Source organism: Fusarium venenatum (assembly GCF_020744135.1).
Source record: "Fusarium venenatum strain MPI-CAGE-CH-0201 chromosome Unknown EDB82scaffold_2, whole genome shotgun sequence".
Classification (NCBI taxonomy): Eukaryota; Fungi; Ascomycota; class Sordariomycetes; order Hypocreales; family Nectriaceae; genus Fusarium; species Fusarium venenatum.
This window is the reverse complement of record NW_027072130.1, coordinates 8762030-8789993: the sequence shown is the minus strand read 5'-3', so window position 1 is coordinate 8789993 and position 27964 is coordinate 8762030. Positions and strand designations below refer to the sequence as shown.

General features: G+C 45.3%; 11 protein-coding genes across 11 annotated transcripts; 7 read left to right on the top strand and 4 right to left on the bottom strand.

Annotated features, from left to right (window-relative positions):
- The first annotated feature begins 870 nt into the window (after positions 1-870).
- EDB82DRAFT_576091 (uncharacterized protein) lies at positions 871-2237 on the top strand. Its single transcript, XM_025736473.2, has 2 exons — positions 871-1132; positions 1192-2237. The coding sequence occupies exons 1-2, from the start codon at positions 984-986 to the stop codon at positions 2054-2056; spliced, it is 1014 nt and encodes a 337-aa protein (XP_025587077.2). The 5' UTR covers positions 871-983; the 3' UTR covers positions 2057-2237.
- A 176-nt stretch (positions 2238-2413) lies between these two features.
- On the top strand, positions 2414-4053 carry EDB82DRAFT_502287 (uncharacterized protein). Its single transcript, XM_025736472.2, has one exon. It carries the CDS (start codon positions 2484-2486, stop codon positions 3972-3974), a length of 1491 nt encoding a protein of 496 aa, XP_025587076.2. The 5' UTR covers positions 2414-2483; the 3' UTR covers positions 3975-4053.
- Positions 4054-6070: 2017 nt separating this feature from the next.
- Positions 6071-7756, top strand: EDB82DRAFT_537535 (LysM domain-containing protein). Its single transcript, XM_025736471.2, has 3 exons — positions 6071-6449; positions 6508-6643; positions 6712-7756. Exons 1-3 carry the CDS (start codon positions 6228-6230, stop codon positions 7638-7640), a joined length of 1287 nt encoding a protein of 428 aa, XP_025587075.2. The 5' UTR covers positions 6071-6227; the 3' UTR covers positions 7641-7756.
- Positions 7757-11040: 3284 nt separating this feature from the next.
- EDB82DRAFT_502282 (uncharacterized protein) lies at positions 11041-11772 on the bottom strand. Its single transcript, XM_065608671.1, has 3 exons — positions 11502-11772; positions 11205-11455; positions 11041-11144 (listed from the first exon to the last, which is right to left on the bottom strand). Exons 1-3 carry the CDS (start codon positions 11697-11699, stop codon positions 11102-11104), a joined length of 492 nt encoding a protein of 163 aa, XP_065465115.1. The 5' UTR covers positions 11700-11772; the 3' UTR covers positions 11041-11101.
- A 1733-nt stretch (positions 11773-13505) lies between these two features.
- Positions 13506-14460, top strand: EDB82DRAFT_462544 (putative ubiquitin carrier protein). The gene is made up of 2 exons (XM_065607882.1): positions 13506-13795; positions 13861-14460. Exons 1-2 carry the CDS (start codon positions 13544-13546, stop codon positions 14245-14247), a joined length of 639 nt encoding a protein of 212 aa, XP_065465114.1. The 5' UTR covers positions 13506-13543; the 3' UTR covers positions 14248-14460.
- Positions 14461-15748: 1288 nt separating this feature from the next.
- On the top strand, positions 15749-16414 carry EDB82DRAFT_556970 (AhpD-like protein; the record flags this gene model as incomplete). Its single annotated transcript, XM_065609686.1, has 1 exon — positions 15749-16414. Exon 1 carries the CDS (start codon positions 15782-15784, stop codon positions 16412-16414), a length of 633 nt encoding a protein of 210 aa, XP_065465113.1. The 5' UTR covers positions 15749-15781.
- A 697-nt stretch (positions 16415-17111) lies between these two features.
- On the bottom strand, positions 17112-17889 carry EDB82DRAFT_576085 (uncharacterized protein; the record flags this gene model as incomplete). Its single annotated transcript, XM_025736467.2, has 3 exons — positions 17466-17889; positions 17222-17413; positions 17112-17168 (listed from the first exon to the last, which is right to left on the bottom strand). Exons 1-3 carry the CDS (start codon positions 17709-17711, stop codon positions 17112-17114), a joined length of 495 nt encoding a protein of 164 aa, XP_025587071.1. The 5' UTR covers positions 17712-17889.
- Positions 17890-19869: 1980 nt separating this feature from the next.
- On the top strand, positions 19870-21165 carry EDB82DRAFT_502280 (uncharacterized protein). The gene has a single exon (XM_065608670.1). The coding sequence runs from the start codon at positions 19911-19913 to the stop codon at positions 21006-21008; it is 1098 nt and encodes a 365-aa protein (XP_065465112.1). The 5' UTR covers positions 19870-19910; the 3' UTR covers positions 21009-21165.
- Positions 21055-22079, bottom strand: EDB82DRAFT_556963 (uncharacterized protein; the record flags this gene model as incomplete). The annotated part of the gene is made up of 3 exons (XM_025736466.2): positions 21055-21224; positions 21278-21503; positions 21561-22079. 3 exons carry the CDS (start codon positions 22077-22079, stop codon positions 21055-21057), a joined length of 915 nt encoding a protein of 304 aa, XP_025587070.2.
- A 495-nt stretch (positions 22080-22574) lies between these two features.
- Positions 22575-24574, bottom strand: EDB82DRAFT_556961 (uncharacterized protein). Its single transcript, XM_025736465.2, has 3 exons — positions 24183-24574; positions 23514-24134; positions 22575-23457 (listed from the first exon to the last, which is right to left on the bottom strand). The coding sequence occupies exons 1-3, from the start codon at positions 24457-24459 to the stop codon at positions 22703-22705; spliced, it is 1653 nt and encodes a 550-aa protein (XP_025587069.2). The 5' UTR covers positions 24460-24574; the 3' UTR covers positions 22575-22702.
- A 1902-nt stretch (positions 24575-26476) lies between these two features.
- EDB82DRAFT_476401 (uncharacterized protein) lies at positions 26477-27655 on the top strand (the record flags this gene model as incomplete). Its single annotated transcript, XM_065608057.1, has 3 exons — positions 26477-26998; positions 27221-27392; positions 27606-27655. 3 exons carry the CDS (start codon positions 26477-26479, stop codon positions 27653-27655), a joined length of 744 nt encoding a protein of 247 aa, XP_065465111.1.
- Positions 27656-27964: the final 309 nt, after the last annotated feature.

Below are 27964 nucleotides of genomic sequence, written 5' to 3'. Positions count from 1 at the left end.
GTATCAACCGCCAAAGTAGTGCAGAGAAACAAGGGACCTGTCGGATCCATCAGTGGCAAGTTGTTTTGTCTCGCTGTTCTCAAATTACAGAGGAAAGTCAGATGCACGGAATAACGGATCAACACCACGCAGCCGAGACCATCGTGTGGTCCATAGTACCACCGAGGCTGGGTATTGTGAAATCCTTTTAGTGCTGACATTGGCTCCACGACGGCTAATTCTGGTGTTTTGTTGCGGTTCTTGGCTCTCTAACTCGAACAAGATAACTTCCCGACCGGCTATCGGAGAATAAAGTTCTAGATTACACACTTGTCAGGCACGGGAGCTTATGGAAGCTAGGGTATAATGTGTGTGGAGCATCGGACGTGGGATTCGAGCAGGGGTATGGGGCAAGGACATGGATGATTAAAGGCAGGGTAGCACACAGCGGCGCAGCCTTTGTGACCCCTGAAATCACGCTGCAGCCAAGTCCACCTGATTATCTGACGAGATTTTACATTCTACTGAGTAGCATGTACCACAGGGTAGCATTTATGAGAATCAAGGGTAGATGAAATGGACCTTTGCAAGAGTAAGATGGCATCTTGTTCCACCTGCTAGTCAGACTGCATCAAGCCAAGACGATAATCAACCGGTGTATACTATACTTGATCCTTTGACGGAGATTACTCAGTTTTTAGCCTGAGCAAAAAGACATCTGACTGAGCTCTAGAAATGTGGATGTACCAGACCATGGTCCCATGCGTGCCAGCCCACCATGCTGTTAGCTAAAATATCTTGGCCCTGGTATCTACTCCGAGACATATGGTTGAGCCTCGATTTTTATTAAAACCCTCATAACTACGGGAGCTTAAGCTCTCCCGTCCCTTCTTTTTTTTGCTCCCCAGTCACTCATCATTATTATTCATTCGTTTGATTTCACTCACTCAATACACTCATTATTTTTCATACTTTGAGGGACACCTCACTGACGTACTGACAGCATGCGTTGCCATGCTGGGCCCCTTAACTGGGCTTTCATAGGATGGCTGTTCCTAGGTCTTCTTCAACTGGCCGATTGTGCTGCAGTTGACAACAAGTTATCACATGCCCGTGAGAGAATCTGGCTCTGGGAGATGTACGATCTTTTCTGGTGAGTATCCCTGTATCTACACAAATACATGATCTATACTGAGTTATCATTCCCCCTAGCGACATTGAGGGGCCAGACAAGCAGGACGTCATCTTCAAACAGAACAAGAATCACAAATGGATCACCCTAAAGCATTTCTCTTTGGTCAACACCGTGGACGGCAAATTGACATATGCGGAGTTCATGGCAGATCTGGAGAAGAAGCTCAATCCCATTGACGTCGATAAATCTCTAGTGGCTCCCAATGGTGAAGGTGTTGGCAAGCCTACGACTGCCCAGGCTGTCGATGCCCTAAAGACCAAGGGTTGGGCTCAGCCTATGGATGTTGAACAAGTCACAAGCCTCCGAAGCAAGGACTACATGCAGCTCGTGGGTCGTGTAGACAAGAAGTTCCAAGACTACTTCACCAATCTTGGCAATGACGACAAATGGAAAAGAAGGCTGATCGAGACAAACATGAGGACAGAAACACTGTCCAAGGACATTGTTCAGCTTCGCAAGCAAGAGGCTGATGAATGGCTGATCAAGCAAATGACCAGAGACGTCGACCCTCCAAATACCCCGACCAATAAAAAGAATTACGGTCTTGGCATAAATCGCAACGACCTGGTCATTGAAAAGGTCACATCTCCTGTTCCCGGCGCGACTACCTATGAGAGGGTGGACTTGATAGAGTCTTATCTAAAGAACCCTGATGCTCTCAACAGACAACTGAAAGCTGCAGGTGTCAGCGATGGCATCCAAGGTCTTGTTAAATGGGCTGACAACTTGGGAAACCTGGCAAACAAGGACTTTGCAAACGCTGGCCCTGGTTACAGCGATCAGAACGTGTCTCATCACGCGGCTAAGGTGGTGTGGACCGATGCGCATAAGAATGCTAGTAACAGACTAGGCAACATTAAGCCTCCGTCTTGTTCGAGATAGATGGATGTGCAGTATGTTTGGGTGTTGTTTTGGAGGAGAGAGTTGTATCTTGTTGGTTGATTGGTAACGTATCTAGTTCAGTTTGCGATGGATTTCGCTACTAGAGAGATTGGATATTGATGGAGGATTACTGTAGAGTTGATTGATCACCATGATAATTTACAGTTGATTGTTGTTGGATCTAACACTTGGGACTATCACGACATGACTCATTCCAGCGTTGTGTTCATGGCTTATTAGCAGTACATCCGATACCCCTGCCCTTGATTGTGGGGACTTCCATAAGCGTTGTTTGCCTAAAATTAATGGAACCCTGCCCCCTGGAGGAATATTTAATCCCTCTACTCCGCCATCACCCAATAAATCAGCCTACCTCTTTTGCAAGTTTGACATCTTCATCTTGACACCATCATTCAGTGAAAAAGAAATGAACAAGCGTACCAATTACCTAGAACTCCGGCCAGATCAGGAAAAAGCCATTCGCGGCGATGCCGTCCCAAGGCTCCTCGATCATCGCGATAGCCGAGCAGCGCTTGTTCGGGGCATTCGTCTGCACTACCACTTCGCCATGAGTGAGCCCGTCATCCGTCTAAGCTCCTCCATGCCTCTGGTTGCACGAGCCCGCAACGCTCGCCTCATCATGAGCAATGAGATTCCAGAACGGATGGCGCCGCAAGAGCATCCATATTGTATATGGTATCCCGATTTTGCGACCGAGGATACATACCGTTCTTTGGCCTCGAAATATCCTGACATGCGCTACCAAGTCGGTCGTGCCTGCGCTGCAGCAGGTTACCACGCCCTTTTTCACGAACTTGACCTTTTACCGGATGTGTCTTTCGCTGAAGAGGCGCGAGAGAGCGAAGCAGATGGTGCGAAACTTATCTATGAAGAGATCATGGGTTTCAAATATCGCTACGCCATCATGGACGACTGCAGACGTTCCATTGAAGTTATGGATTACAAATGCCCAGCGTATTTGAACGGTGATACCGAAGTGCGATGGCGTTTGGCAGCTCGACAAGGCATCGAAAAGAGCGATAAAGAAGACCTACTTCCATGTATCGAAGAGGACATGCATATTTGCCTCGAGGACCAGGAACTGGAGGAACGTTACAGCGTATTGACTGACGATGAGGCAAAACTTCTCTACACTCCTTTGCCTGAGGATCTGCCGACGGTGAAAAAGACGTTATTGATACAGATGGCCGCTCATGACGGCAACATCGAGCGTTATGCTCGGCTCGCCAACTCTGGAAGAACTTTGAGTCTCCTAGATAGTGATTGTGTCGTCCGTGGCATCTTGCATCACACTATGTACGCTCGCTGGTGGGCCGAACAGATCAAAGTCAACACTATCTACGCCAGGTCTGCTCCATACACATGGGACATCCAGCGAGCCATAATGGCTCGTCGCATCATGATCAACGATCTCTCCGCTTTTGAGAATGGCTGGCCGACTGGAGTCCCCATGCCGTACATCATCTGGTGGCCTTTGCGCCCGGATTGGAATCTTCTTTATGAGCTCGCTAAGCGTGTGCCGGAGATGAAACGGCAAGTCGCAGCTGCAGCAATTGCCTGCGATTATAAGGATATTTACAAAATGCTTGACCCAGAACCAAGCTGGCATTTATGGGTAGTTGCTTCTGAGTTTTCAACTAATCCGTTCTACAGAGAAGACCAAGAGAGGCGTGGAAGGGAGAAGGATGTCGATGTGGAGGATGGCAGATTTGAGTTCAATGAACAAAATGAATTGACCCTGGCGAAAGAAAAAACAGTAATTGACTACGAAGAGGGGAAGATTCAAGACAGCATTGAGAGACGTCAGGAACGAAATAGCCTATGCCCCAAACTACCGAGTTCAGGCCTTGTACAGATCAGGGTCTGGCAAGGCATGGGCAAAGTATCGCCAAAATAGATATTTTCCATTTTTTTATTTGTTTTTTTAATAAGTTTGAGACATTTTTCTCGATGATGCTCATGTTCAATAAATACAGTGTTTAAGTATTCTTTGAGTCTTTAGTGATAAGTCTTTAGCATTGGTGGAGTTAATAAGTGTTGAAACGAGCCATCACAGTTCGAGTCGATAACAAGGTAGGTAACCTAAACATTTTAACCATGACGCGCTTTTAATTCCTCATTTTTTAGATAACATCAAATTGTGTTTTGATGTAGGTTATTCATTAATTCATTGATTAATCATAATTATCATGGCTTGGTCAAACAGAAACATTACAGACTTTCTGGATTCTTTTGTCATCTGTTACTACCTAACAATCGAATGATTATACGTATGGGCTCATCATTACCCTGAACCTCACTCAACTGCACCCAATCAGGCAACCTCTTCACTACCCTTGACTGTTGTAGTTCGCGCTTCTCCACCAGTGAGAAATTTGAGATGTCTTTGTAGTCCAGCATGATCTAATTTGATGATGAGAGTAAGCGTGGTCTTTGAGTAAGTGGCGATAATTACGGATGTTAACGACCCAAGTTGCCATTGCAGCCGAGGCTCGGAGTCGCCTCGGCTTGGCCTACATGCTACAAATAAGACTCCATTTCTTGTTAAACTGCCCTATCATATTCATGATACCGTAATAACAAAGTAATAAATAAAGTTGGGTCATAAGGCTGGGCGTAAGCCAGACCCATGACAAAGTGGATCGACGTGGTATATCTCGCCACAAGTTGATAGGCTAAATAAGTTTGAACAGGCTAGACAGGGTATTATAATCACTCCGCCTCCGTCTTAACATCTTGCCCTAGGAAAATACTCTTCTAAGCGACGGGTCGGGACAAAGGGTCCTTCCCTTTAATTGTGCCTCAATATGGCATTAGGTCTTACTGGACCCACGTTCCTGGATGTAATCTGATAATGCAGACAAGATCAGTGACCTGCTTCGCCCTTGCATGTGTCCGCCCCTCCTTGTCAGGTACGGCATAACCCTTGGCGTCAGTAGTCAGGGGGGCTAGCCTCGGCCCGCCGGCTCGATTATTAGCCCTTTGAAACCGCACGCTAGGATTCACAATCTTTAAGCTTCTTTTTTTAGTGGCTCGATCTTGATAGAAATCACTCCGCAGCCTTATGGCCTTACTAGACACTCAGGACAAGGGTACCGTTGTCTATATCGTTAAACTTCTGGAATGATGCTAGACTAGTACTCCTTTAATTAATTATTGGGATCTGGTATAATGCAGTAGTGGAAGAACAAAAACATCCCATAGTAATGCAAATTCTCATGCTACATTGGTAGACGCTTGCCAACCTGCCAATGTGCTCCAATTCCGCTGTGGCAAAACTACGATAGAATAGCGGGATGTAATTATTACTGCCCCTGATGTCTTCACAAGAATAACTCCATTCTCGTGGGGCTATAAGTCGATGTAGGATCTTGATCCTGTACACTGGATGAAATTATCCTTGAACCCAAGGTAACATCCATCAGTTGATCCCAGCCCGGATGTTTCCTCTTGTAAATATCCATTTATCCCTGTAGTAAAACTCTGTCCCTGCCAAGACCTAGACCTAAGTAGGCACGCTGCTTAGTAGCATTGACCGTAGCATGTCCTGCCAAGAGAGAAATCGGCACCACGCGACGCAGGGGTTAATTTCCTGCAGGAACGGATCGCGGCATATTACCATTTGAAGAGGCAAGGGACTTTTTTAGTCGTAGGATTTAGGCCGACCAACGGCAATTATGTTTCCGCAGGTGAGCTGAACATGATTGTCGAAAAGAGGCTCTTGGCCCGTGAATGCTGCCATGCATGTCAGATTCCTGAGTCAAGTCGAAAGACGGGATGGCTTCACTTGAATCTCATCAGCGATACTTCGCTGTTCTATTGGTACATTCTTATCAGGTGGACACAGCCGTGTTCGGACTATTCCGGAAGTAACTATAGGTAGCAAGTCTAGAATTTTGGCTCATCTCACGAGCTGATGCTTGGCGGCATCAACACCAGAAAGAATTCACGCGCCAAGAATGCTCTCTGTAAGTCGTTCAAACACGTGATTATCCATCTCAGCCTCTTTCTAAGTGTAACGTTGTCTAAAGGATTTACCTCAAATAGAACCACAACCGCAGCTCTGTGATAGTTCTCTCCTCACCTCTATCACGGTTCACATCCAACCTCAGTCCTTCGTTGGTTCTCCTTCTACACTTTCGTTAACAAAATGCACGCCAAGTTCCTTGCCGTTCTCTTAGCTGGTGCTCAGCTGACCCAGGCTGCTGCCACTCCCAAGGGTCCTGTTCGACGAGATGGTGTCTCTCCTGCACTACCTCACGACACCAAGACCACTGAGTTCTGTACTTGGTGGCACGACTATGTCGAGGCGACGTCTTGCGAGGATATCCTCGTTGGTAACTCGATTACCAGCGCGCAGTTTAAGAGATGGGTACGTGTTAACCGATGACTTCTATTTCGATTTCTTAACTGACCATCCTTGTGTCTAGAACCCTTCTCTCGGTGATAACTGCAAGGGCATGACTGTCGGTAAATCCTACTGTGTCGAGGCCATGTTCGAACCTGAGCCAGTCGAGCCTGAGGAACCTGAGCCCTCAAAGCCTTCCCCCACGAAGCCATCTAACGGTAGGACTCCGCTTTGAGATCTAATCACTCATCACATGTATTCATTCATACTAATTCATGGCTTGTAGGTATTGAGACACCTGCTAGTATTCAGCCTGGCATGGTCAGCAACTGTAACAAGTTCCACTTGGTAATGTCTGGCGCAAGCTGTACTGATATCGCGGCTCAATATGGCATCACACTGACCCAGTTCACAACCTGGAACAGTGGTATTGGTGCTGCTTGCAACTCCATGTGGGCTAACGCCTATGCTTGTGTATCCATCATTGGCTTCCAACCTGGTACTCCTACCGAACCCTCTCCCGGTAATGGTATTGAGACACCCTCGCCTATTCAGGCCAACATGGTCAAGGACTGTAACAAGTTCGCTCTCGTTGGCTCGACCACCACATGTGCCTCTCTCCAAGACTACTACAAGATCACCATGGCCGAGATCTTCAAGTGGAACCCCGCTGTTGGTTCTGGTTGCAACGGCTTGTGGGCCCAGTACCATGTCTGTGTCTCCGTTATTGGCTGGAAGCCTCCCACCAATGTTCCCGCTCCCTCTCCTACCAAGCCTGCCAACGGCATCTCCACTCCATCGCCTATCCGAGAGCCAATTCACGCAAACTGTAACAAGTTTGCCCTGGTCGGATCTACCACTACTTGTGCCTCCCTTCAGGACTACTACAAGATCTCTATGGCTCAGATTGCTGCGTGGAACACCCCTGTTGGTACTGATTGTAAGGGACTGTGGGCTGGGTACAACGTCTGTGTCGGCATTGTCGGTCAGCAGACTCCTACCAACCCTCCCACCAGCGGCTCAACTCCCTCACCTATCCAGTCTGGTATGGTCAAGGGCTGCAAGAAGTTTCACTTCGTTAACAAGTCTACCACCTGTGCTTCTCTTCAGAGCACATACAAGGTTACCATGGCCCAGCTGTACAAGTGGAATCCTGCTATTGGATCTGGCTGCAATGCTCTTTGGGCAGAGTATCATGTATGCGTTTCCGCTTAGACTTCAACTGGGCTTCAATAGATGTTGGTGAATGCGGTGCTGGGATTCGTGAAGCGCCTGGTTATATAACTATAGTAGCTACATCAACCTTATATTAAATTAATATATCAATGAAGATCTCCATGGGGCCTCTATCAATAGTTAGTCTCTTTATTTTGGCATCAATCAATCTCGTTATTTATACTACAACGTGGCTAACTGACATTTATAGGGTTAGCTTCAGTTTAAGAGCTACTGTTCTTTCCAGTGTAACTATTACTTCTTTCACATTGGAGTAAGTATATTTTCTACTCAAGTAAAATATCATTGACATGTATTAGTTCGAAATGGAGGAATTTAAAAAGGATTTTTAAGGCCTTGATTATCTCTGTCTACCCCAGTTAGGATGCGGTAGACATTCTATTTCACCGAGCATGTTCATGTGACTGGAAGTTCGGTTGAGTATGGCGTTGCATATACTGACATAAAGTCTGATGCTGTGCATAAGGATCATGCAAAGATTACGACTGTATTTGCATTGTCCTCGGGGCTCTTACGGAGTGACTCCGTTATCTTGGTTCTCTATTATTGGTTGTTGAAGTACTGAGTCGGGGTCTCACTGAACCCTTCCAGGATAGCTTCCAAGTGATAGCTGGGGTCAAAGTTATTTGAGGCTGACTGACGCTGCCACCTACGTAGTGGTTTCCAAGATGGTATTCCATATTGTCAAAACAACAACTTTGCAAGTCACACAATCTCTGATGGCTGTTATTTAATAGTATAGCAATGAGGAAAGAACAGATAATAAAAGTTACAAATAACTAACCTCTATTGAGAGGGTGCTTACGCCAGCGATGGAGCCATGATAATTCATGTTAACCTGTTTTAGTGATGGGTTGGTGGGGGGCTCAGGGTCTTTTGTCCCCATAGACAGAGACCCTGAAAAGCCTTGGCTGGGTCTTTCTACCGGATAGTCTATTTCTAGTAAGAGAATGGAGTAACCGATCTTGACAGTATAAGTGACTCTGATCCCCAAACAAAGACCGCCTTCTCAAGATCAAGGATTATTTGCATCATCGCACTTGCTGATTTCCATGTCGCAACACACCAGCCACAGCCACAACTCCAACCACATAACCACACAACAACCACAGCCACCACAGCCAACAGTCACAGCTGATCCTGAAATGGCCATGGAGTCGCCTGTCTTTTTCACCTAGCCTCACCTTGGTTCGGGTAATGTCCCGGCCTGTAGATACGGCTGTCAATTCAAGAGTCAAGAAACCGGTTTCAGGTTATCGCAGAATTCTCCATGTTCTTGTCTTCAACACAGCGACGGCGACTTACTTGTACGTCTACCTTCAATAGCGGTGCTTGCAGCCATGTCTCTAGCGTGAAATCTTATGATAGGATCGATTCGACGTGCAAGATCTCCGAGCTATTGGAAAACCTCTTTATGAGGTTGCTTTATTCGAAACATCAGCGATATCGTCCTCCCTAGCCGACCTCCCCTCGAAAAATACACGTACAAAGACCCGTATGCCGCCTTCTCCACAGGCAAGTGTGGCAAATAAGCTTTCTTTGGCGCTGCAGCCAAATGATAGGAAAGAAACCATCTGTGGTTCAAAACCTAAACTGCATGAGGTAAGGCTTCGGAAATATCCTACTGGTCCTTACTAATGACCTATCACAGAAGAGGCTCACGCAGGAGAATTCCCGCCAGTGCTGGAGTTGCAATACGACAAAAACACCGAAATGGCGGACAGGGCCTTTCGGACCTGGCTCGTTTTGTAATTTTTGCGGTTTGGTATATGCTAAAAAGAGGGCTAAGCTCAACTCAACACACAAGAGTGGATAATCATGCTCGCACGAGCTGGAACACATGGACAATTGTCTCTCTTGTTTTCTCTAATATATTTAAGGTCTGGGTATGGAGTAAGGCGGCGGCATGAACGAAAAGGCACACCAGAGAAACGAGTAATGAAATAATGGGTTTTAGCGACATAACACTGTTTTTAGGCGTAATTCAACACTCCACACTGACATCCATCTTCGAAAGATTGGCTAGAAGGCATATTCTCTATCTTAATTATAGCATTAGTACGTGTCTTTCTCAACGCGGCTGCCACGTTCTAGTCTTCTCATGAATCTACAGAAGTTAAGATACCCTCCCCTCTAAGTATCTCCCCTAACACTTGAAGTTTTACTGGCTTCAGAAGAAAGAAGTTGATGCGGCTTCTATTGGCCTCCTTCTGCGTTTCTTCCGTTGCAAGGCCGGATATTGCAAATAACCGGACACCGCTCTTAATTCCCTCCCGACTCTCGAATGCCCTGATTTGCCGTGCAGCTTCAAAGTCATTCATAACCGGCATTGAGATGTTGAGCAAAATGCAGATAAAGGCTTTCGGTAACTGCGTATACTTTTCTACTGCTTCCTTTCCATTGACAGCTGTGTCGTATTCCAAGTTTAGCTTCTTCATGTAGGCAGCAAGTATCTTCAGATTGATGTGGTTGTCTTCAACAAGGAGTACTTTGCGAGCCTCGCTGCCTGTATCACTCAAGTTCTGTGTAGCTATTGTAGGCACTGGCGATTCTCCTGCTCTACTACCTTCGACAGATGCCGATGCTGACACTGGTTTTGTTATGTAATAGCTCGTATTGTTAAATTTCGTATGCGAAAGAATCGGAGACGTCGAATGTCGACCAAAGACCGGAGGTCGAGGTATGATCGTTGGATGACTGGAAGGAGGAGACAGAGGGACATAGTCATCTACGCAACGACTGTAGGCGAGAGATAGAGTCTTTGCTAGTTTTCTTGGACCAATCCTGCGTGGAATACTCATTAGCTGGGGGCAACATACCGTGTCAGCAATTGAAAAACTTCCGGTTGTGGCATAAACTCGAAAATACCTCTCCATCCGACCTCGTTGCACTCCCTTCCTCCGTCATAGGTATCCAGCGCATTCAGGCAGATGACAACATTTGGGATGAGGGCCAGCGACGTGGTGAACTCAGGCGTGGGAGGCAATGCGTCCTGCGCCCAAAGCATGAGGTCTGGCTTCTTGGACTCGTCATCTTGGGCCAACAGCCCTAGTTTAAGCCATTCTTTGCAAATATGTTCCAAGTTTTTGCGATGATCTGTTGAGACAGGCGTATCAGTTGAGCCGAGTATAAGCCAAACACGAAGGCCAGCCAGATCCTGGACTTGGTCGCTAAAATTGGCCTGATCACTCGAGAAAACGCCATCTTCAGGCAATTTAGGCTTCTCAAGTGAAAGCAAAACAGTGAACAGTGACGGTTGTGCAGACTCCGACTTGGCTCTCAATCGAGATTTAGCCTCTAAATGCCATACAATTTGCTTGACGAGACTATTATAATTATAAGCGGCATATATTAACTGCATTACTAGTACTACTTGCTTCCGGTTAATGTCCTAGACTATTACTTCACAAACGTTCTGAAGATATAGAGCAGCTGGCTGTTTACTCTAATAGCCATGTAATGCAAAGCACAATCTCGATGAACCTAACCCATATTTAGATCAGTCTCATGATTAAATGTTGGTCAAAAGTATATGTAACTCACGCCGATACACAACCAAGACCCAGAGCAACTTTAAGCAATGTCTCCGCAGCCAACGGTCCGAGGTTGCTTCCTAAAGCGGCATCTTCCAGGCTCCACCAAGGTTGATATACTCCAAGCCATATAATAGAAACCAACGATCCGAGGGCGATAATGCAGTCGATAACGAAGCCGAACGATGGGCGGATAGTCGGGAGTTGTCTGACCACGGAGCAGTGAAACTCTACAAGTGACCAGGAGAGTGTCGTTACAAACTGGCTTGTTAGCCAAAATTGAGTAATAGTATATGGTATGACTTACTACTGGTCCTAGAATGCCAATGGCGATAGGACTCCTCTGGGCGGCGATAGCTGCGACCACAATACCAGCGATTGTAACTGCTAGAGCAAACACTCGTAGACCTATAACGAGCTTTCTGAATCGCCGGGGGTATTTTGTCTCCGAAATGCTTGAGGTCGAGTCTCCTTTAGGATCCATATTGAGTAAGACGAATATCATAAAAAGTCGCGATCACGTGTCATGCAAAAACTCTTACAGCGCATCTTCACGATGACTTCCCATGCTCTTTAAGTGTTCCATAGAGACTAGGCTGACGAACAACGTGTAATCGTCACACGAGCGGAACATACGATAAAAAATCCGTCGGGTTTTCGCAATCGAATATCAACATTTTTTGATACGGTGACTGACCGCGGACCCCGATGACGCAGATGTCACTGACACATGTCAATCAGAATATGGAAAAGTTCATATGTTAAAAGACTGAAATTCTACAGCAAAATCTGTTTTTTTGAGCCGCCTTTAAGAATTGGGTTTAGCTTGCGAGACGTCTGGTGATGGTTTTATGGGACCGGGCGCCGGGTTGCACCGGGTCCGCTCGAATTGACTTCCTTTTATGGAAATAACTTCTATAATGATAGGCCCTTTCCGATCGGAGAAATAGCTTAAACGATAAGATGAGGGCCAATCTAAGGTCCGGTCCAGCTACCGAGTGTCAATACCGAGTGTGAAGAGTTGACATATGCCGGTAGACTGTTGGGGTAAGCCCACGTGGGATGGGCTGAGCTGCGAGCTGAGAGTAGATGCGTGTGTTAAAGGAAGCCTGAGGATGTGGACAGTTCTGCAGCTAGATTTATAATCCTATGACATCTTGGCGAGATGAGTCTAGGTCACAAGGCTGTAAAGACGAACCCTAGTATACAATCTGACGTTGTCGCAAGACCTCAATGTATTAGCTTGCAAACGCGAATAATCAGTGGCTTCCTATTGTAGATAGGGCTAAGAAATAGAACTGAAGTTGTTGTTTAAACAGCGAAAGTGGCTGGTTGCTCCTATCTATCATGGGAAAGAACACATGAGGCTTTGACGGGCTTGTGGGGCTTTCTTCCATGAGAGGTCATTAGGTAAAGGTGATATTTCTGTTGAGACAATACTCAAGCTAGCAGAGAGTAGCTATGTTAGGCAGAGAAGCTGGCATGCGAACGCCTTAGGTCTGACGTATTTACTACATCCTACGTCATGCGCATGGACATGTTGGGTTAGCGGTCTTCAAGAAGAAGTCTGCAACAGACATTTAACTGTAGTAGAGATTATGCCGAATTGGGACGAATAACCAAGGCTAGCACGTAGGAACTCTTCTAGAAGGGTAGTCGGTTATCAGACTAATAAACGGTTCTCTATGCAGAGATCTTGAGATCAGTACTGAAGGGTATATGACTAGAATAATAAGGCTGGGGTAGGTTTATTATCTGGTCGAGCAGCCAATCTTAGACTGCTACTATCAGACCGAGATATGCATTTAGTATTGGCTTTTGGGAGTATGGCCTGACTTCGAAACTCTGAGTTGTGTTGAAAGTAGTGGCCTGAGCCCTTAGGCATGTATAGAGTTTGTCTCGCTACCAATATATTAATAATTTCCAATACCCAATAAAGGTAGTGAGTGATCTGGAAGTCGTACAAGGATTGGTTCGTGTTAAGCAGGGATATTCTCAAGTCGTTAATTTCAGGGCCTGGAACAGCCACAATCTGCAAGTGTCTACTTTAGCCTCTTCTAGGCTACACTAGCTCAATTGGAAAATTGGCTCTGCACAATGCTTCCTCAGGCGCGTAGTCAGATGCTCTCATTGGCAGTGATTCTCAGACTATTGATGCGACAGCTGTAGCTACAGGTCCAGACTCTTCCTTGCATGTTTTACTTCGCTATGGCGCTCAACTCTACTATTTAATAGCTACTTATTATCTCCCGTATCATCTTTTTACTTTTGTTTCCCCTGTAGTTCGTTATTTTCCTTCCCTTTTGTTATTTTATATTTAAAACCCTTTCTATTTACAATTACTTTCAAATGGCAACTGCGCTAGAAAGAAGAGTTGCTAAAGAGCTTTCTGACCTTGAAAACAGCACTGATTATGAAGTCCGACCATATGACGGAGCTGGTATATTGCATCTTGAAGCTTCTCTACGAATGCCCTCGGGATTGCCGTACTCTGGAGGGGCTTACACAATCGATCTAAAGATCCCCGAGATGTATCCGTTCAGGAGGCCCTTCGTAAAGTTCAATACCATGATATGGCATCCTAATATCAATAAGGAAACAGTGAGTACTCATGGAATATAGAGTGGTCAAATGTTTGCTTGCGACGACAAAACTGACAATGCTAGGGTGAGGTCGAGGTTGATTCTCTTGGCTCATGGAACCCAACCGACACTATTAAAAGCACCTTGGATTCGACAATGAAACTACTCAAGGAACCCGACCTCATGTCTCCTCAAAACTCTGAGGCACTGAAAATGTTCGAGGAAGACCGCGCTAGATTTGACCAAAAGGCTCGGGAATGGGCTGTTAAGTTCGCAGGTGCCTCTATTATTGAGAATGACTACGGAGGGTACAGCCGTGATCTGGTCCAACGATTTGTTGATATGGGATTCAGGATAGAGGCTGTAGTAGAGGCATTTAAATACGTGGGTATAGATCGAAACAATGGTCTTGATTATACCCTCGAGGAAGCCTACGAAGGCGACATTTTGGCAAAGCTGTACGATGCCTAGTAATTATCTTATGGATAAAGAACAGGTGGCAAGAATATTGACTCTTATAGCGTGGTTAATTACAGAAGTATCTACGATCGGACATCTTTAGCTAGGATCTGAAGAGGAAAGTATCCAGGCAGATGGAAAACGCGATGCGAGGTATCTTTGTGGATCAGATATGGTTTCGCAAAGAGCAGAGTAAAAGACCAACATGGAAGTCATAATTACAAGGAGCTATACTTATCTCCCAGCTATTTTCCATGGTCAATCCGAACAGAGTCAATCTACAAAACTTATCATGTCATTTAAAGCACCCGGATCTCGCAGTATGAGGAACGTTTTTTTTTTTTTTTTTTGAGGATTTCGGCTTTGAGCCTGCTGGCAAGTCTGCGAATCAGATTACCCTGCACCAGGAGGTAATGGAAAGCTCCAATCGTTTACCATGACCATACGCTGCAGCAAATGACAGGAGGTTATTTTTATACTTGACAAACAACTTATCTTATACCAATTGAACTAATAGAAGCATGCATGTGTCTGTCAACCATGCTTCCTTCTTCAGGTTGTTTCCTGGCCGATGCGTCCTTTCACACCTTTCCAAGAGGTCGCTTTCTACTCACCAGCTCCAGAGCTGATGTCATCCTCTATCTTGCCGGATTCTAAAACTTCTTCTAGATCATTGGCCACACTTGATGCGGCGGAAGTAGATTTTGTTCTGACTTTGCTCACTGTGAAGAATCTCGCCAAAAACGGCAAATAGCATGCAGTAAAATTGTTCAATTTCGAGATTAAGAATCTTGAGGGAATACTACCATATACGTCTCAGGACGATTTGCCTATCTCGTGTGCCCAAACTGAAGCGCATCCATGGTGCCCAAACACTTATTTCATGAGTTCATGAAGGCGCAAGGTATCCTGGCCACGATCTTCAGACCCTTGGCGCCGAAGCCATATCGTACGGATGGACCCGAGCGACATTTCAAATCTCGTGGCGTTCTTCTTTTAGATAAGCCTGACGTGAAGGAGATCGTCCGCCGAAATGGGTTGGGCCCTGGGCATGTTCTACAAAACTGGGCAGTACAGCGTGGAACAATTCCTCTGGCCAAAAGCCAAACACCATCAAGGATTAAGTGGAATCTGGCTGTTTAAGAATTATATGAGGAGGCTTTGCGACTTATTGAAGATCTCTTTCGTTCTGGCACAGCGGGAAATGTGTAAACACCAATGTCTTCTTCCCGGGTGGAAAAGTAATCAGTTGACAAAGGTTTCATAGGCCATAACACCAATTTCTGCAACAAACCTTTCGGATTCCGATATGATTCCATGATGGTTCCCAAAATTAATGAGGTACCTTTTCCTTGTTGAAGCTTTTTTTTCTTTCATGTGTAGATCAGTATCACGCCAACTCGCGGGAATAAGTTGATGTGATTTTGGGCGATATGTCGTCATCCCACCAATACTACAAAAATACCTGCTGCCCGTCTATTGCCAAAATAATTCCCCGGACATTTAATGCCAAACCTATTTGTCTCAATAAGTTCATATCGGAGCCATGTTTCTTACCAACCTCACGAGGACTGTTCCTCGCAGCTCACCATACCTCCGCGCTGGCCTTCATTTCTCCAGTATCCGTTCCATTTCCCGTCTTCAAGTTCCAGACATAACCAGTCTACCGAAGGAAACTCAACAAATTATCAAAGCTCACCACAATGATAACTGGACTAGAGCCTTAGCACTTAATCCCGACACCCTTCGCCGTTTCGTCACCCACTATGAGGATCTATTTTCGGAAAACACGACCAAGCTGGACGACGTTGACCGTGAGATCATTGCAGTCGTAGTCAGCCATGCCAACGGGTGCGGCTTTTGTCAAACACATCACACGCATGGCCTCTCGGCTGCGCTAGGCAAGGATACCGCGGCAAAGGTGAGAGCCAAGAAGATTGCACTGGATTGGCACCTCGTGGGAGACTTGAGCGATAAGCACAAGACTTTGGCGGCATTTTCGGAACTTTTGGCTTCCAAGCCGAGGGAAGTGGGAAGGCAGCAGTTGAATGAATTAAAGGATATCGGATACGAGGAGGAACAGATTGTGGAGATTATAGAGGTAGCTGGGTGGTTTGCACATTCGAATAGGCTCATGATTGCGTTAGGTGTTGAGATAGATGATAAGAATCTCAAATAAGAGAGTGTCAGTCGTGCCATCCTGTACCTCGCTTCCAGTGTTTTAAGAAGACGTAAAACCTTATAGCGCAATAATGTGATTTTAAATGCTAATGTAAAATAATTATAGAGCTAATTAGCTATTCCATATGAAAGTATATATATTAAGTCTAAGAGGGATAGAGAGAATACCTATTATGATAAAAATAGAAATTTGATATTATGAGAGTATTAAAATTATTCCTTAGTTTAAAATATAGTGTAAAATTTTAATATCTTAGTATAAGTTTGATAATAGAATTTTAAGATAATTGTTTTATCCTGAGACTAAAGTAGCCTACCTTATACCCCAGAGGAGAAAGGCAAATTATATAGTAATATATTATCTATAGAAAAATGATTATTAACTAAATAGATCTTAAATAAAGCTCCTTGAGCTATATCTTAGTAAAAGAGCCTGATCTGCCTGCAGTGCCTATCCGTAGTAATAGACCCGATTCTGCCTAAAGCATTCCCCGTTCACCTGTATACCGAGCCAGACCCGTGACACCTTCACGGCTATTCTTATTCTCTGCTAATAGGATCATCACTTATTTCCGGTTTTTATTCCAGTTAACGCCTGTTGCAAGCACGACCAGGAGTAACATTGCAGCATATAAAACCGCATATATGTCTTCATATAAATCTAGTAATAAATAACTTTACTATTAAAATTCCAATTACTTATTGATATCACTTGAGCTGCCACAAGAAGGATATATCTCTCCTACGTCCCACTAAAGACATTAGTAATTAATTTGTAAAATATAGACAGCTAAAGTTCACTTACGTGTTCAACTATGCAGCCACCCTCCCATCTGAATCGATCAACTACCGCACCGATACCGGAAGCATTATAATTCAACCAGCCCATGTTATCCTGGAACCGAGTTCGAAAGGGCAGAATAGTGGTGTTCTCCCAGACCGGGCCAAGTATATCCAACGCGGCAGCAGATCCATTTTTGGCGAAAGGATTATGATTCTATGAGAATATTGAGTTTATATGGCAAAGATAGAGAAGAAGGACGCTTTACAATATAGTCAAAAGCAATGTACTCAAACGATTTGGTTAAGTTCTTCTCGTAGATAAAGGCATAAGCGAATCTGTTGAACATCTCCTGGGTTTCTAGGTCGCATGGCTCAGGTGTTACGCGTTTGCAGGGTAGAGGTGTGACGACTGCTTGCAAAGAGGTCGTTGTCGAAACCGAGGCAGACTTAAAGACATGAACGGCATCACAGAATGTAATAGCCATCATGGCGATGAAAAATGATAACTGCATTTTAAAACAGATAAGGTTACGGGGCGGGGAGATAAACAGTTGATACAATACCAATAGACCAACTATCGAATTGATCTGGAAATACTAGTGTATTTAAATGTTTCGACCTTGAACATATACCGGTTATCATTCGTCTAACCGTGGTCCATTTGGTTGTTAAATAAAGTTTATATGACGGCGAACCAAGCTCTATTCCCTGACAAGCATCCCACCAGGCCCGCTAGATCCGTATATCCAAAGATCCCACTCGGTTAATTTACGTAAGACGTCGTATTTGTCAGTTTCTGATTGTTACACACAGATAGCCGATCAGTTCCTGAGTCTCCACCCGTTTAGAAATTAAAGTTTCTCAAACTAGTTGCATGCTCAATGAGCGGCTATGAACCTCGGCAGATCTTTTGCTTCTCACGAAAAGTTTCTAAACTACAAACGGCTATCCCATAAATCCTTGGCATTGAACTGAACTTGATTTGGGTGTTCCTTAAAGTCTAGTAGCTTGTATGACGCAGCCTCGTCACGAAAGATAAGGCTCTTAGCAACCTTATTTTCACACAATACAAGAACACTGTGAGACGTGGTTGAACTGAAAAAAGTCAAGTCAATTGAACGATGAAATGTAAGTCAAAATACAAAACTCTTCTGTATAACTTGATCTGGAAAAAGCAGAAGAAGCCAGTGATCCTGGTGTAATAGGGCTATGAATGATAAAATGACGGCTGGATAGACAGACCTATCCGGGGGTCGTTTATGATGGATCAGCAGGGGTAGACAAACTCCGGACGCGACGCCAACTTTATTCCTGAGCTCGTTTGATGTCTTACAAAGCATCCCATGACGAACCTAAGAGTAGTGTTAGGAGAAGCGAGCTAACGAATCCCCCCCCCTTTGTGGAAAATTGGCAGAAACCGTGGCTCAATCTGCAATCATCCTTCGCCATATGGAGGCAAAGGTATCTACAAACCAGAATACGTAGCAGTTCCCAGGACGAAATAGCACGAGATGCTATTCTGCAAAGCGTAGATTGTCGTAAATGTTATGATACGAACGAAGTGACTACTCGGTAAGAACTGCCGGTAAAAGTGCAATAGCATTTGATGAGCCCGGGTGCCAGTGATGAGCTTCTAGGACGCCTCGCCCATCTGTAATAGTCCTTCATTTTTGCAAATAGCAAGAATAGTTAACTGCTCTTAACTAAATATATCATCAGCTGCTAAGACAGTAGCATGTATAAATCTTGCTCCTCCGAGATTTGCATCATGTCCAGTATCGTTGCATCATTTCATTGTCGCTTAATTGAGAGCGATCTAGTTTTTCCCATACTTCTTGCATGCACTTCTTCGCTGTAAGAAGTCTTGTGAACCCTGTACGAGCGAAAGCTCGGTCGAACCAATTCTCGAAGTAAATTCGGCATTTCTTCGTCATTGTTTCAAAACAAGCCATAACAGCGGACCATGGAGATCCTGGCCCGCCTTGCCCTTCTTTCTTACAACATGATTCGAACTACTAGAGACCTTGTGCAACGACGTTAAAATGTTGCTGAAAAATATACGGATGGACGTTGTAGATACGACGGTAGAAGAAAATGATAAGAGCGCGATTCAGCGCTAGAACCAGGTGAAATCACGCGGTAGGCTGACCCTCTTGCGAAATGTCAACAAGATGGTTACAGTCGATAGAAGTACTGGTAGTAGCTCTAATCATAGCAAAAGAGCAGATCATATGCTCCAGTAACCCTTTATGCCTCTCAATATGTTCATACACCCAGGACTTGTCCTCTTTGCTGTCATGTTTCGCCGCTTGCATCAGGTTAGCAAGTCAAGTAGTCTGGGACACGAGGCTCAACCAGGTTTCAGATACTCCATATAACATTATAAATGTCGAGTCGGATATACCTTGGTCCTGTTTGAGATGAACATCATGGAGAATTTCCCTCACAGTTTCTCTCGACAAGCTGTTTGTCTCCTGCTGATGGGGCTTAGAGTGGAGGAAGTCATCTAAGTTGACATTTGGTATAAGCAGATATATAAGTTATAATTAATAAGTATAGTATTGATTTCTTTGGCTATCATGCCTCAGGCATCACAATTCGCTTCTACTAACTAATTTAGCCTGCAGACAAAAGTGGATCAAACTCAGTCCTTCGATACCACCATCAATCTAACAATTTCAGCTTACCATTCTATCTTTTTCTTCATCAGCATGCGTCAATCTCTGAGACGGAAATCATGCAGCGCTTGTGTCCGCACCAAACGTCGTTGTAATCTCAGTCTCCCTCGGTGCAGTCGGTGTATGGCCAAAGATACAGAATGCACCTATCCCACTTTCACAGCCGTCTCGACACCCAATCCCATTTCAAGTCCCTCGTTGGATCTGGCATTATTTGTCCCCCCAATTAACGAAGACATGATATCATTTACCATGTCGGTGCCCACTCAGTCTTGTGGGCTGCTTCTATCACAAGCATCCGAGACTCAACAAGACTTTATAGCCCGTGCAGAATTCTGCGCCAACTTGTTATCTTTGCAAGCGAAATCGTTTGCAGAGGTTGGCACCAATGTTTTTATTCATCCCTCGCAAACCCTTGCATCCAATTTCTTGAGAGATGCTTTTGCAATGAGTGCCTTACATGCCGTACGCAATCACTCCAACGTACGATTTGTAAACGCCGAGATAGCACATCGCGCCTCGCAATTGCTTCAAACCATGCAATCGGGATCATTGAGCAGCGGTTCGGTCGAGATGGATATATTAGCTCCCTTACAAGCACTTCTTGTTTACCAGTGCATAAGACTGTTCACTCAGGGTAGCATAAGTCAACAGGCACAGGCCGAACGCGATAACATCGTGCTTCAGTCGTGGGCACTACGGCTACAGATATCACAGCCACCTCATAACGATCATGCCCCTGGAAATACGACTTGGGAATTGTGGGTGAAACAAGAGTCCATTCGTCGTACACTTATATGTGTAGAACTCGTCACCGGTACTTACACCTACCTTCGAGGACTTTGGCCCGCAGGTATCCGATGTCATCATGACCTATGGTTCACTGCCCAAAGACGCCTCTGGGAGGCTCAGTCAGATGTAGAGTGGCGGATAGTGCGTGATAACACTAGCGTTTTCTCACTGCCTGCCAACATGTTGAGATTAGATAAAGACCTGGATAATGCTTCTCCCAGCGACTTGGACGATATAGATATTCTACTGCATGTAGCAGGAAAAGGACTTAAGAATTTAAATGAGTGGCTTGGTCAAGATAGACAAAGGCTGAGAAGATGGGGCGATATGCATCTGTGATAGACAATACCTAAAAGAAATGGCCTAGTGTATACATCGTGGTTAACTATAAACCATGGACGCCGATGCGGAGGAAGTTACTATCTTTCTCAAGCTTATCCTTAATTGCTCCGTTACTTAGTTCATCGACATCCCAAGCTCCCCATACAAACCGTCCGTGCAAGAAAGAAGCTTTAGGAGAAGCACACCAAACCGCAAACGCGCCGGGGAGGCTGACTGATTACTGTCAGTTCGGTTTATAACATTTGTCTTGGCCCGTCATAGCTTACCATCGTCCCAGTTCATCATATTTTCCGTCATGCCCTTGTCTCTAGCCTGGGCTGTGAGGACCGCACCTGGGTGGAAACTAATGATCTGAGTTCTCGACGGGTTTGTCTCATCTGCAAGTTTCTGCATCAACATTGTTCCAGCCGCCTTGGTCAAGGAGTAAGAAGACAAGTCTCTTGGACTGCCAAAGTCATGGATCGCACCCGTTGACACATTGATGATGCAGTACTGGATTCACAAAAATGGTTAACAAAACTCTCTGTCCTCATACGACAATGAACCTACCTTCTTTTCTTCTTGGGTACTTTGCTGAAGGACACGGTCGTAGAGCTGGTGCGACGCACGAGTATTGACCACGAACTGCTCCCACGTCTTCTCATAGCCTTGAGCCGATAGTGTACCAGCAACATTGAAGGCGGCATTCAGTACCAGAACATCCACGTGAACACCTTCAACAGACAAAGCGTCAAAAAGACTGTTGATACTGTCAGAGTCAGACAGTTGACACACTCGCCCTTCGAACTTGGTTGTGATGCAATAGCCTGAACTTTCCATATGCCCCTGCACAAGTTTTTCTATCGCAGTATCAAGTTTTTCGCGTGTTCTTCCGGTGATGATGACTTTATCTGCCTTTGCTAGACCAAAATATTTGGCGATGGAGAGGCCGATACCATCTGAACCTCCAGTAACAAGTACTGTCTTGCCAGCTTGGGAGAGCGAAGGATTAGAGGGATGAATTGAGTCGTACACCTGCGTATGAAGTCGCTTTGTTAGTAGGACTGGCCTGTATGTGAATGTAGACATCTCAGAGCTGTCATGTATATCTGCGAAGAGTGGAATATCAGGTTCAGTTAAATACAACAATAGGCCATAAATGGAAGTAATTCCAATATCTTTAATGCGAGATTTTGTTCTTATATATTTTCCGCCTCAGTGTGTTTTCATTGCGGGCTATTGTGGACCATGGCTTGCAGAATTCCACCACAAGCGCGGCCAATTGTGGACTAAGATCCACAAATGACCGCAAGTTCCATGTCCATGTAGAGATCATGTGAATTGTATGGTGTATAACGGCATGCTCCTACTATAGCGGCGTTGTATAGAGGCGCATACATACGCTGGGTGCCAGGATACACCGACGTTCCTACTAACGAAGAGGTCAATAAGCTATCCAATGCAGCAGCATCGCTGTTCGAGCCTTGACGACTAAGCCAGCGATGGTAAAGGGTGGCTACGTAGAAAACAAAAGATAGTAGGATTTATCAGACGGCTCTAGATTCTATACTTCAATCCTATCATAGTCTCAGAAGCATTTTTATTTGTTGATAGTAGGCATAGAGTATTTCAATCGGAAAACATTGAAATCGTAACGAACTGAACTTGTATTACAAATGAAATTCCAATCTTCCCTCCATTGCTACCCCTGTTCAAGATCGGGAGGCTACTGGAGCAACATCCCATCGGTCATCTGACTCGGCAGCAGTTACACCCCTTGTTAGAATACAAGATAGGGACGAACGAATCCAAACAATACCATTACAACCGGTGTTCACTGCGCAACGCCTTATGCACTCGCCAAAACTTGCAGCATTACCATCTTCCAGTGGATAGTAGCTCCAGCCCCTTGCGCATTGCAGGTCAAAGGTGACACTATTATACGTGTATGTGGTGTCATATCCGGGATCGCCGCAGGCAAATTGAGGTGTAGGCTCAGCGGCGGCCTCGGTAGTTGTTGTTAGTTCAGCCGTGGTGGTAATCTCTGCCGTTGTCGTTTCAGCTTCAGTGGTAGTGGAGTCCAATAGATCGGATGTCTCTGATGAAAGCTGTGGCATCGAAGCAGATGTAGGCTCAGAGGCTGGATCGCCAGACGCGGTCGATACACTTGAAAGCGTTTCGAGATCTTCTCTAGCAGTGAGGGCAGATGTCTCTTGACTACTTGCGTCCCCTGACTCCTGGGTGGATGACTCAATGACATGGGATAACCTTGTAGCAGATGCCTCAAATTCAGATGTCTGTGAAGATAGAATAATTGACTGAGATGGAACGAGATCGGTAGACTCCGGGAGCTCCCCGAAAGTTGATGGAGTGGAGAGACTTTGATCTGCCGTCGTAATGGCAGTTCCAGATACACTTGAAGTCAAGTCATCGAGATCAATCAGTCTACCGTCCTGGCATTGCTCAACTGCAGAGATATTTAGTATCCGGCTTTAACACAAATCAGAAAGCCACTATGCATACCATTATAAGCCGCTAAGTTGACAGGCACGCACCCCGATGGTCCAGTGGTAAAGGTGATATAGACCTGGCCGTCCGCACCTTGACAGAAGTCTGCTTCACCGTTTGGTAGCCCCGAGTTCCTGAATGTAAGTGTACCACCAGAGTCTGCGAATCCCGACGTAATACTGCCCCTGGGAGGACGGCCTTGCGCGGATAGCTCCTTATAGTCCTCGCCAGAGTAATAGATAGGCACGCCGTCAGCAAATAGCTGACCTTCGGCGAGATTGAAAGTAGTTGCGAATGTGCATACACTAGGATTATCCATTCCAATAAACCCGCTGATTACTCGTCTATAGATAGCTCGTTTTTCGTTATCGGTGGTTTGAATAAGGAAGATGACTATCCGTCCAGCAGGTTCGATGATATCAGTGGACGTCGAAGTAGCTTCTGCATCAACTGTAGAGGTCGCCATCGTAGAGAGACCATCGGTGATTGTTGAAACTCCATAACTTGACTGTGCGGCGGTTGGGTCGACGTCCAAATTGGAGGACTCAGAGTTAACGGGAGACGTATCAACAGTATTGATCACTACTGAAGTAGAAAGCGAGCTTTCCGGACCCAGCGTATCTCGAACGTCCGTACCTGTTACAAAGTGAGTACTTTCCAACGCGCGATTCAAGGATTACATACTCATAGCGGATCTTGTGACGGATATCGAAGTGTTTCGTCTAAAAGTAGGGTGAAGAGATGGCGCAAAGGGGAGCCGACCAGAATTCTGTGCATCTGGTCCATCATTGCCTGATGCATCCGACGGCAAAAGGTCACCTTGGTTTGTGACCGTAGCAAGGTAGGTAGACAGGTATGTGATACACCATGTGTCTGCCGGTGCCTCTACCGCGACTAGGTCCTTCGCCAACACAGCTTCCGCTGCTGTCAAGAGAGCGGCGACGAAAATGAAAGCTTTCATGCTTCTTCAAGAATTGGTTCAAAGGTGAGATACTGGGAGCGGGCGTGTTGCTAAAGCCTGCGTGATTGTCCATGGCGACCGTCGACTTTTTAAGCGTAAAAGGGGACGACCATCTCGTATCCCTAGTGATTAAAAACAGGCTGTTTTAATTTCATTCTTGCAATATTTCTTTGTTGGTGGCGTCTGCTTTGTTGGTTCTCTGCAAGGAGAGACATGTATTCCAGCACTCCACTATTGGTGGATAGTGGTGGTTTTGTTTCTTTTATCTTGTCTTTCTGCAATGTCTCTTGTTGGTGGCGTCTGGTCTGCGGGTCCTCTGCAGGGAGAGAAAGGTATTTCAGCTCGCCACATCTGAGCGCCAGACACAAAGCGGAGTACTCAGTCCTGTCCTTCAGTACCCGGTGCATTTCATTCGGGACAAACCACAACCGGTTGCAAAGCAAAAAGTGACCTTACGAAAGTATTAGGTATTACTACAACTGTAAGTGCAACGAAATAGTTGATGTTTTTCACTACTACTCTCGCTTAGGATAATCCATTAGGTAGTGAGACAATCCGCACAGATGGACTGCAATATCAATTACACGGTCGAGACCTTAAAAAAGGTACGTTGTCAAAGGCTACAGCCATACACTTGCCGTCTTTACAGTCAGCAACGGCTGCCACAACCCAAGCTGGCAGAAGAAGATTAACATCTCTCTGAGGCCTTCCCCGAAATTCGTTTGAGAGCAACTGTCTGAGATCGTCATTTCTGGTGCGGGAATGAACCAGCTTGTTATACATGGTTTTCAGGTTGTAATTCCACTCCTGCGCGTGTAAATGTGTCCCTTTTTATGGCAAGTCTCTTCATTCCAAGACTTAGTAGGGTAGACACGGGCTGTCACTTTTGGCCGGTTAAACTTCGGCCCGAGAATTGAACCATAACTATGACCACGGACGATTACCTCCGCAGCTCTAGTGAGGATTTCTTTTGTAGTTTTATTCTATAGAGATCTCCTATAAGCGATTGGTGTACAGGTCTTGTTCTTGACGACCAATCGCATTTGAGCAAATTCCTGACGTAAGGGACGTGGGCACGCGGGGCGCATCCGAGGAAAGGACTCTTCCATACACGCTCAGAATCCTGACAGGAACACTAATGCAACACCTTTTGAACCTTTGCACGACGCGGATCGCTTCATCTCGAAACGGTCAAAGGCAGGAAGTACTTGCCGGTTCTGCCGGTATATCTCATGTTCAGATACTAAAGGATGTGATTTAACCATGTTACCTCGCCACCTGGAAGTTTTGCATTTTCTATTGTCGAAATAGCCCAACCTGTCAAGCGCGACTGAATTCGGTGTCGGTATGCTGCACTGCATCGCCTGGTTTTTGGACGACGTAGCGGCGAGTTTGGTTCCAGACCTCGTTGCTCATGGAGCCTTACTTGATACAAATGCCAAATCCCAGCACAATACGCTTCGAGACCTGGGATGCCTAAAGGAACCCCTCTTTTCTGGGCTACCAGATTGGGCAAAAGGTGCCTCGCACAAGCGCTAGTGACTTGTCATCGAGAGAAGGACGTAAACATGAAGGATGTCGACTCAGCCATCAAGAGGGCGGCAAGACACCTAGACGTTGACAGTTGCGCTTTGCTCCTGGACAACTACGAGACTCTGCAACCTAACAATACTCAACCTTCAACTCAGCTTCTTGATAACCTGCTTCTGTGCTCTGTCTCGCCGAATCCGATTGAGCATAAATCTGTGGTCGAACATGGTCTGTCAGGGTCAAGGCTTCGATCTCAGATGGTGAAATTCCCACTAGGTCGCGGTGCACGCCTTGCTCGAGAACCGGAAATTCAAAATCTTGATCCTTCCCTCAACGAACGACCGGATTGGAGTCTTATTTGGGCTGTTAACAACGGGTGTACTGCAGCCTTTTAGATTTTGATTGAAGATTTACGATCCGAGGGCCACCACATTGGCGACAACCTTTAAACTGAAGCATCCTTCTCCGAGCAATCGCGTTTTCCATCATGCGCAACCAGCAATTCATATTTTACTATCCGATGACACATATGGACAGCAGACACTTGGACATTAACAAGCCTTATGCTGTGGGTCGAACATTACTGCATGCGGCGGCATCGCAAACCGACAATACGCATTACATACTCGTTTTAATGTATTATGGGCTTGAACCCGACACATTGGACGACGACTTCCAGACACTGTTAGGACGGGCTGTCATGCTGCGATATTTCGTGGGAGCTGAAATAATGCTCAGTGACCCGCGATACGACAAGGCCAAGGTCTTTGAGACTCCTCATCGCATCGGCTACTTTCTTTTCGAATACCATGTTTTTGGTAACCTGAGAGCTGTACGGTTGGAGTTGGTGATTTCTCAAATTCAATTTTGCGAAAGTGTTGGGGCTACCAAAGCTGCTATGACGAGATCCAACGTGCTACGGTTTCTGTCAGACGACTGGCCGTCCATCGGGGAAAAGGTCCGCGGTTTTAACAGCTGGTTCTTGGACTGGACGCTTGAAAGAATGCAGGTAGACCAAATCAATTACCAGGACGATGATGGAGGATATGCAGTCCTTCGCTTGATGTGATATCATGCAAACTTCGACGGCGTCGCCGCTACGTTACAATGCGACAAGGTCGATAGATATGTGCTGACTAGAAAGAACATGAGTGTGTTTGACTGCATATTCATGGAGGACGGAACCCCTTTCCCTGATAGTCTGATGAAGGGAGGTGCAAGAGAGTTGTAGGCCTTCCGGTCGCGCTTAAGTCGCCTTGCTGAGTTACTACTTACTACAGATATCCCGCTATGGTGCTCTGAAGGGTTATCACGGAGAGGCGAGGTTGATAAGCGGTTTAAAGTATTGGACCAGAAGATCGAAATAGCTTTAGGAAACATGAGAAGGACAACTGAGGCTGATAGTAAGTATAACATATTTGAAACTGCTATTTGGCCACAGACTATCCCTGCGCAGGAATGCAAAGGGGATACTAAATATAGTTAAAGAGGATCTACTATTATTCAAATACAATTGTAGAAAGCATGAATCCTTATAAGACAATTATACGTTTTCGAAATAAGAATTAACTTTACATCTTAGAGTCCTGCTTAATTATTACTTAAACATTATATAGATAGAGGCGAGATAGTTAAAGGGAAAGAAATTGGTATTTTAATCTTTTAACTTTTGATTTTAGAGTTTTCTTCTTTATAGCTTAATTAAGATAAAGTATTATCTTCTATCTACTATTAACCCACACTTACTTATTAATGTGATAGTAAACACTGTCTCTAAGATAACAGCCTTACGACACGGAAATCTACCTGTGGTGATTATATCTATTCTGTAGTTAGTTGAAGAGTGCGCTAAACTTAGCTAATCTCGACAATTTTAGCGTAAGGAAACTGTTAGTTGCAGTCAATTTAGTGGAGATGAGTACTACCATAATAAGCTTAGTGGAATCAATATTATTGAGAGCCAAATCAATAGTGT

Bases quoted from the DNA above. Each gene is read 5' to 3' on its own strand.
- EDB82DRAFT_537535 (XM_025736471.2), top strand. From the start codon at position 6,228: ATGCACGCCAAGTTCCTTGCCGTTCTCTTAGCTGGTGCTCAGCTGACC. The intron at 6,450-6,507 runs GTACGTGTTAAC...CCTTGTGTCTAG, and splicing joins GCGCGCAGTTTAAGAGATGG to AACCCTTCTCTCGGTGATAA. The intron at 6,644-6,711 runs GTAGGACTCCGC...CATGGCTTGTAG, and splicing joins CCCCACGAAGCCATCTAACG to GTATTGAGACACCTGCTAGT.
- EDB82DRAFT_502282 (XM_065608671.1), bottom strand. From the start codon at position 11,699: ATGATATTCGTCTTACTCAATATGGATCCTAAAGGAGACTCGACCTCA. The intron at 11,456-11,501 runs GTAAGTCATACC...CTAACAAGCCAG, and splicing joins TTGGCATTCTAGGACCAGTA to TTTGTAACGACACTCTCCTG. The intron at 11,145-11,204 runs GTGAGTTACATA...AATATGGGTTAG, and splicing joins GGTCTTGGTTGTGTATCGGC to GTTCATCGAGATTGTGCTTT.
- EDB82DRAFT_462544 (XM_065607882.1), top strand. From the start codon at position 13,544: ATGGCAACTGCGCTAGAAAGAAGAGTTGCTAAAGAGCTTTCTGACCTT. The intron at 13,796-13,860 runs GTGAGTACTCAT...TGACAATGCTAG, and splicing joins CTAATATCAATAAGGAAACA to GGTGAGGTCGAGGTTGATTC.
- EDB82DRAFT_576091 (XM_025736473.2), top strand. From the start codon at position 984: ATGCGTTGCCATGCTGGGCCCCTTAACTGGGCTTTCATAGGATGGCTG. The intron at 1,133-1,191 runs GTGAGTATCCCT...CATTCCCCCTAG, and splicing joins GAGATGTACGATCTTTTCTG to CGACATTGAGGGGCCAGACA.
- EDB82DRAFT_556961 (XM_025736465.2), bottom strand. From the start codon at position 24,459: ATGAAAGCTTTCATTTTCGTCGCCGCTCTCTTGACAGCAGCGGAAGCT. The intron at 24,135-24,182 runs GTATGTAATCCT...ACTTTGTAACAG, and splicing joins CGTCACAAGATCCGCTATGA to GTACGGACGTTCGAGATACG. The intron at 23,458-23,513 runs GTATGCATAGTG...ATATCTCTGCAG, and splicing joins CAACTTAGCGGCTTATAATG to TTGAGCAATGCCAGGACGGT.
- EDB82DRAFT_502287 (XM_025736472.2), top strand. From the start codon at position 2,484: ATGAACAAGCGTACCAATTACCTAGAACTCCGGCCAGATCAGGAAAAA.
- EDB82DRAFT_502280 (XM_065608670.1), top strand. From the start codon at position 19,911: ATGCGTCAATCTCTGAGACGGAAATCATGCAGCGCTTGTGTCCGCACC.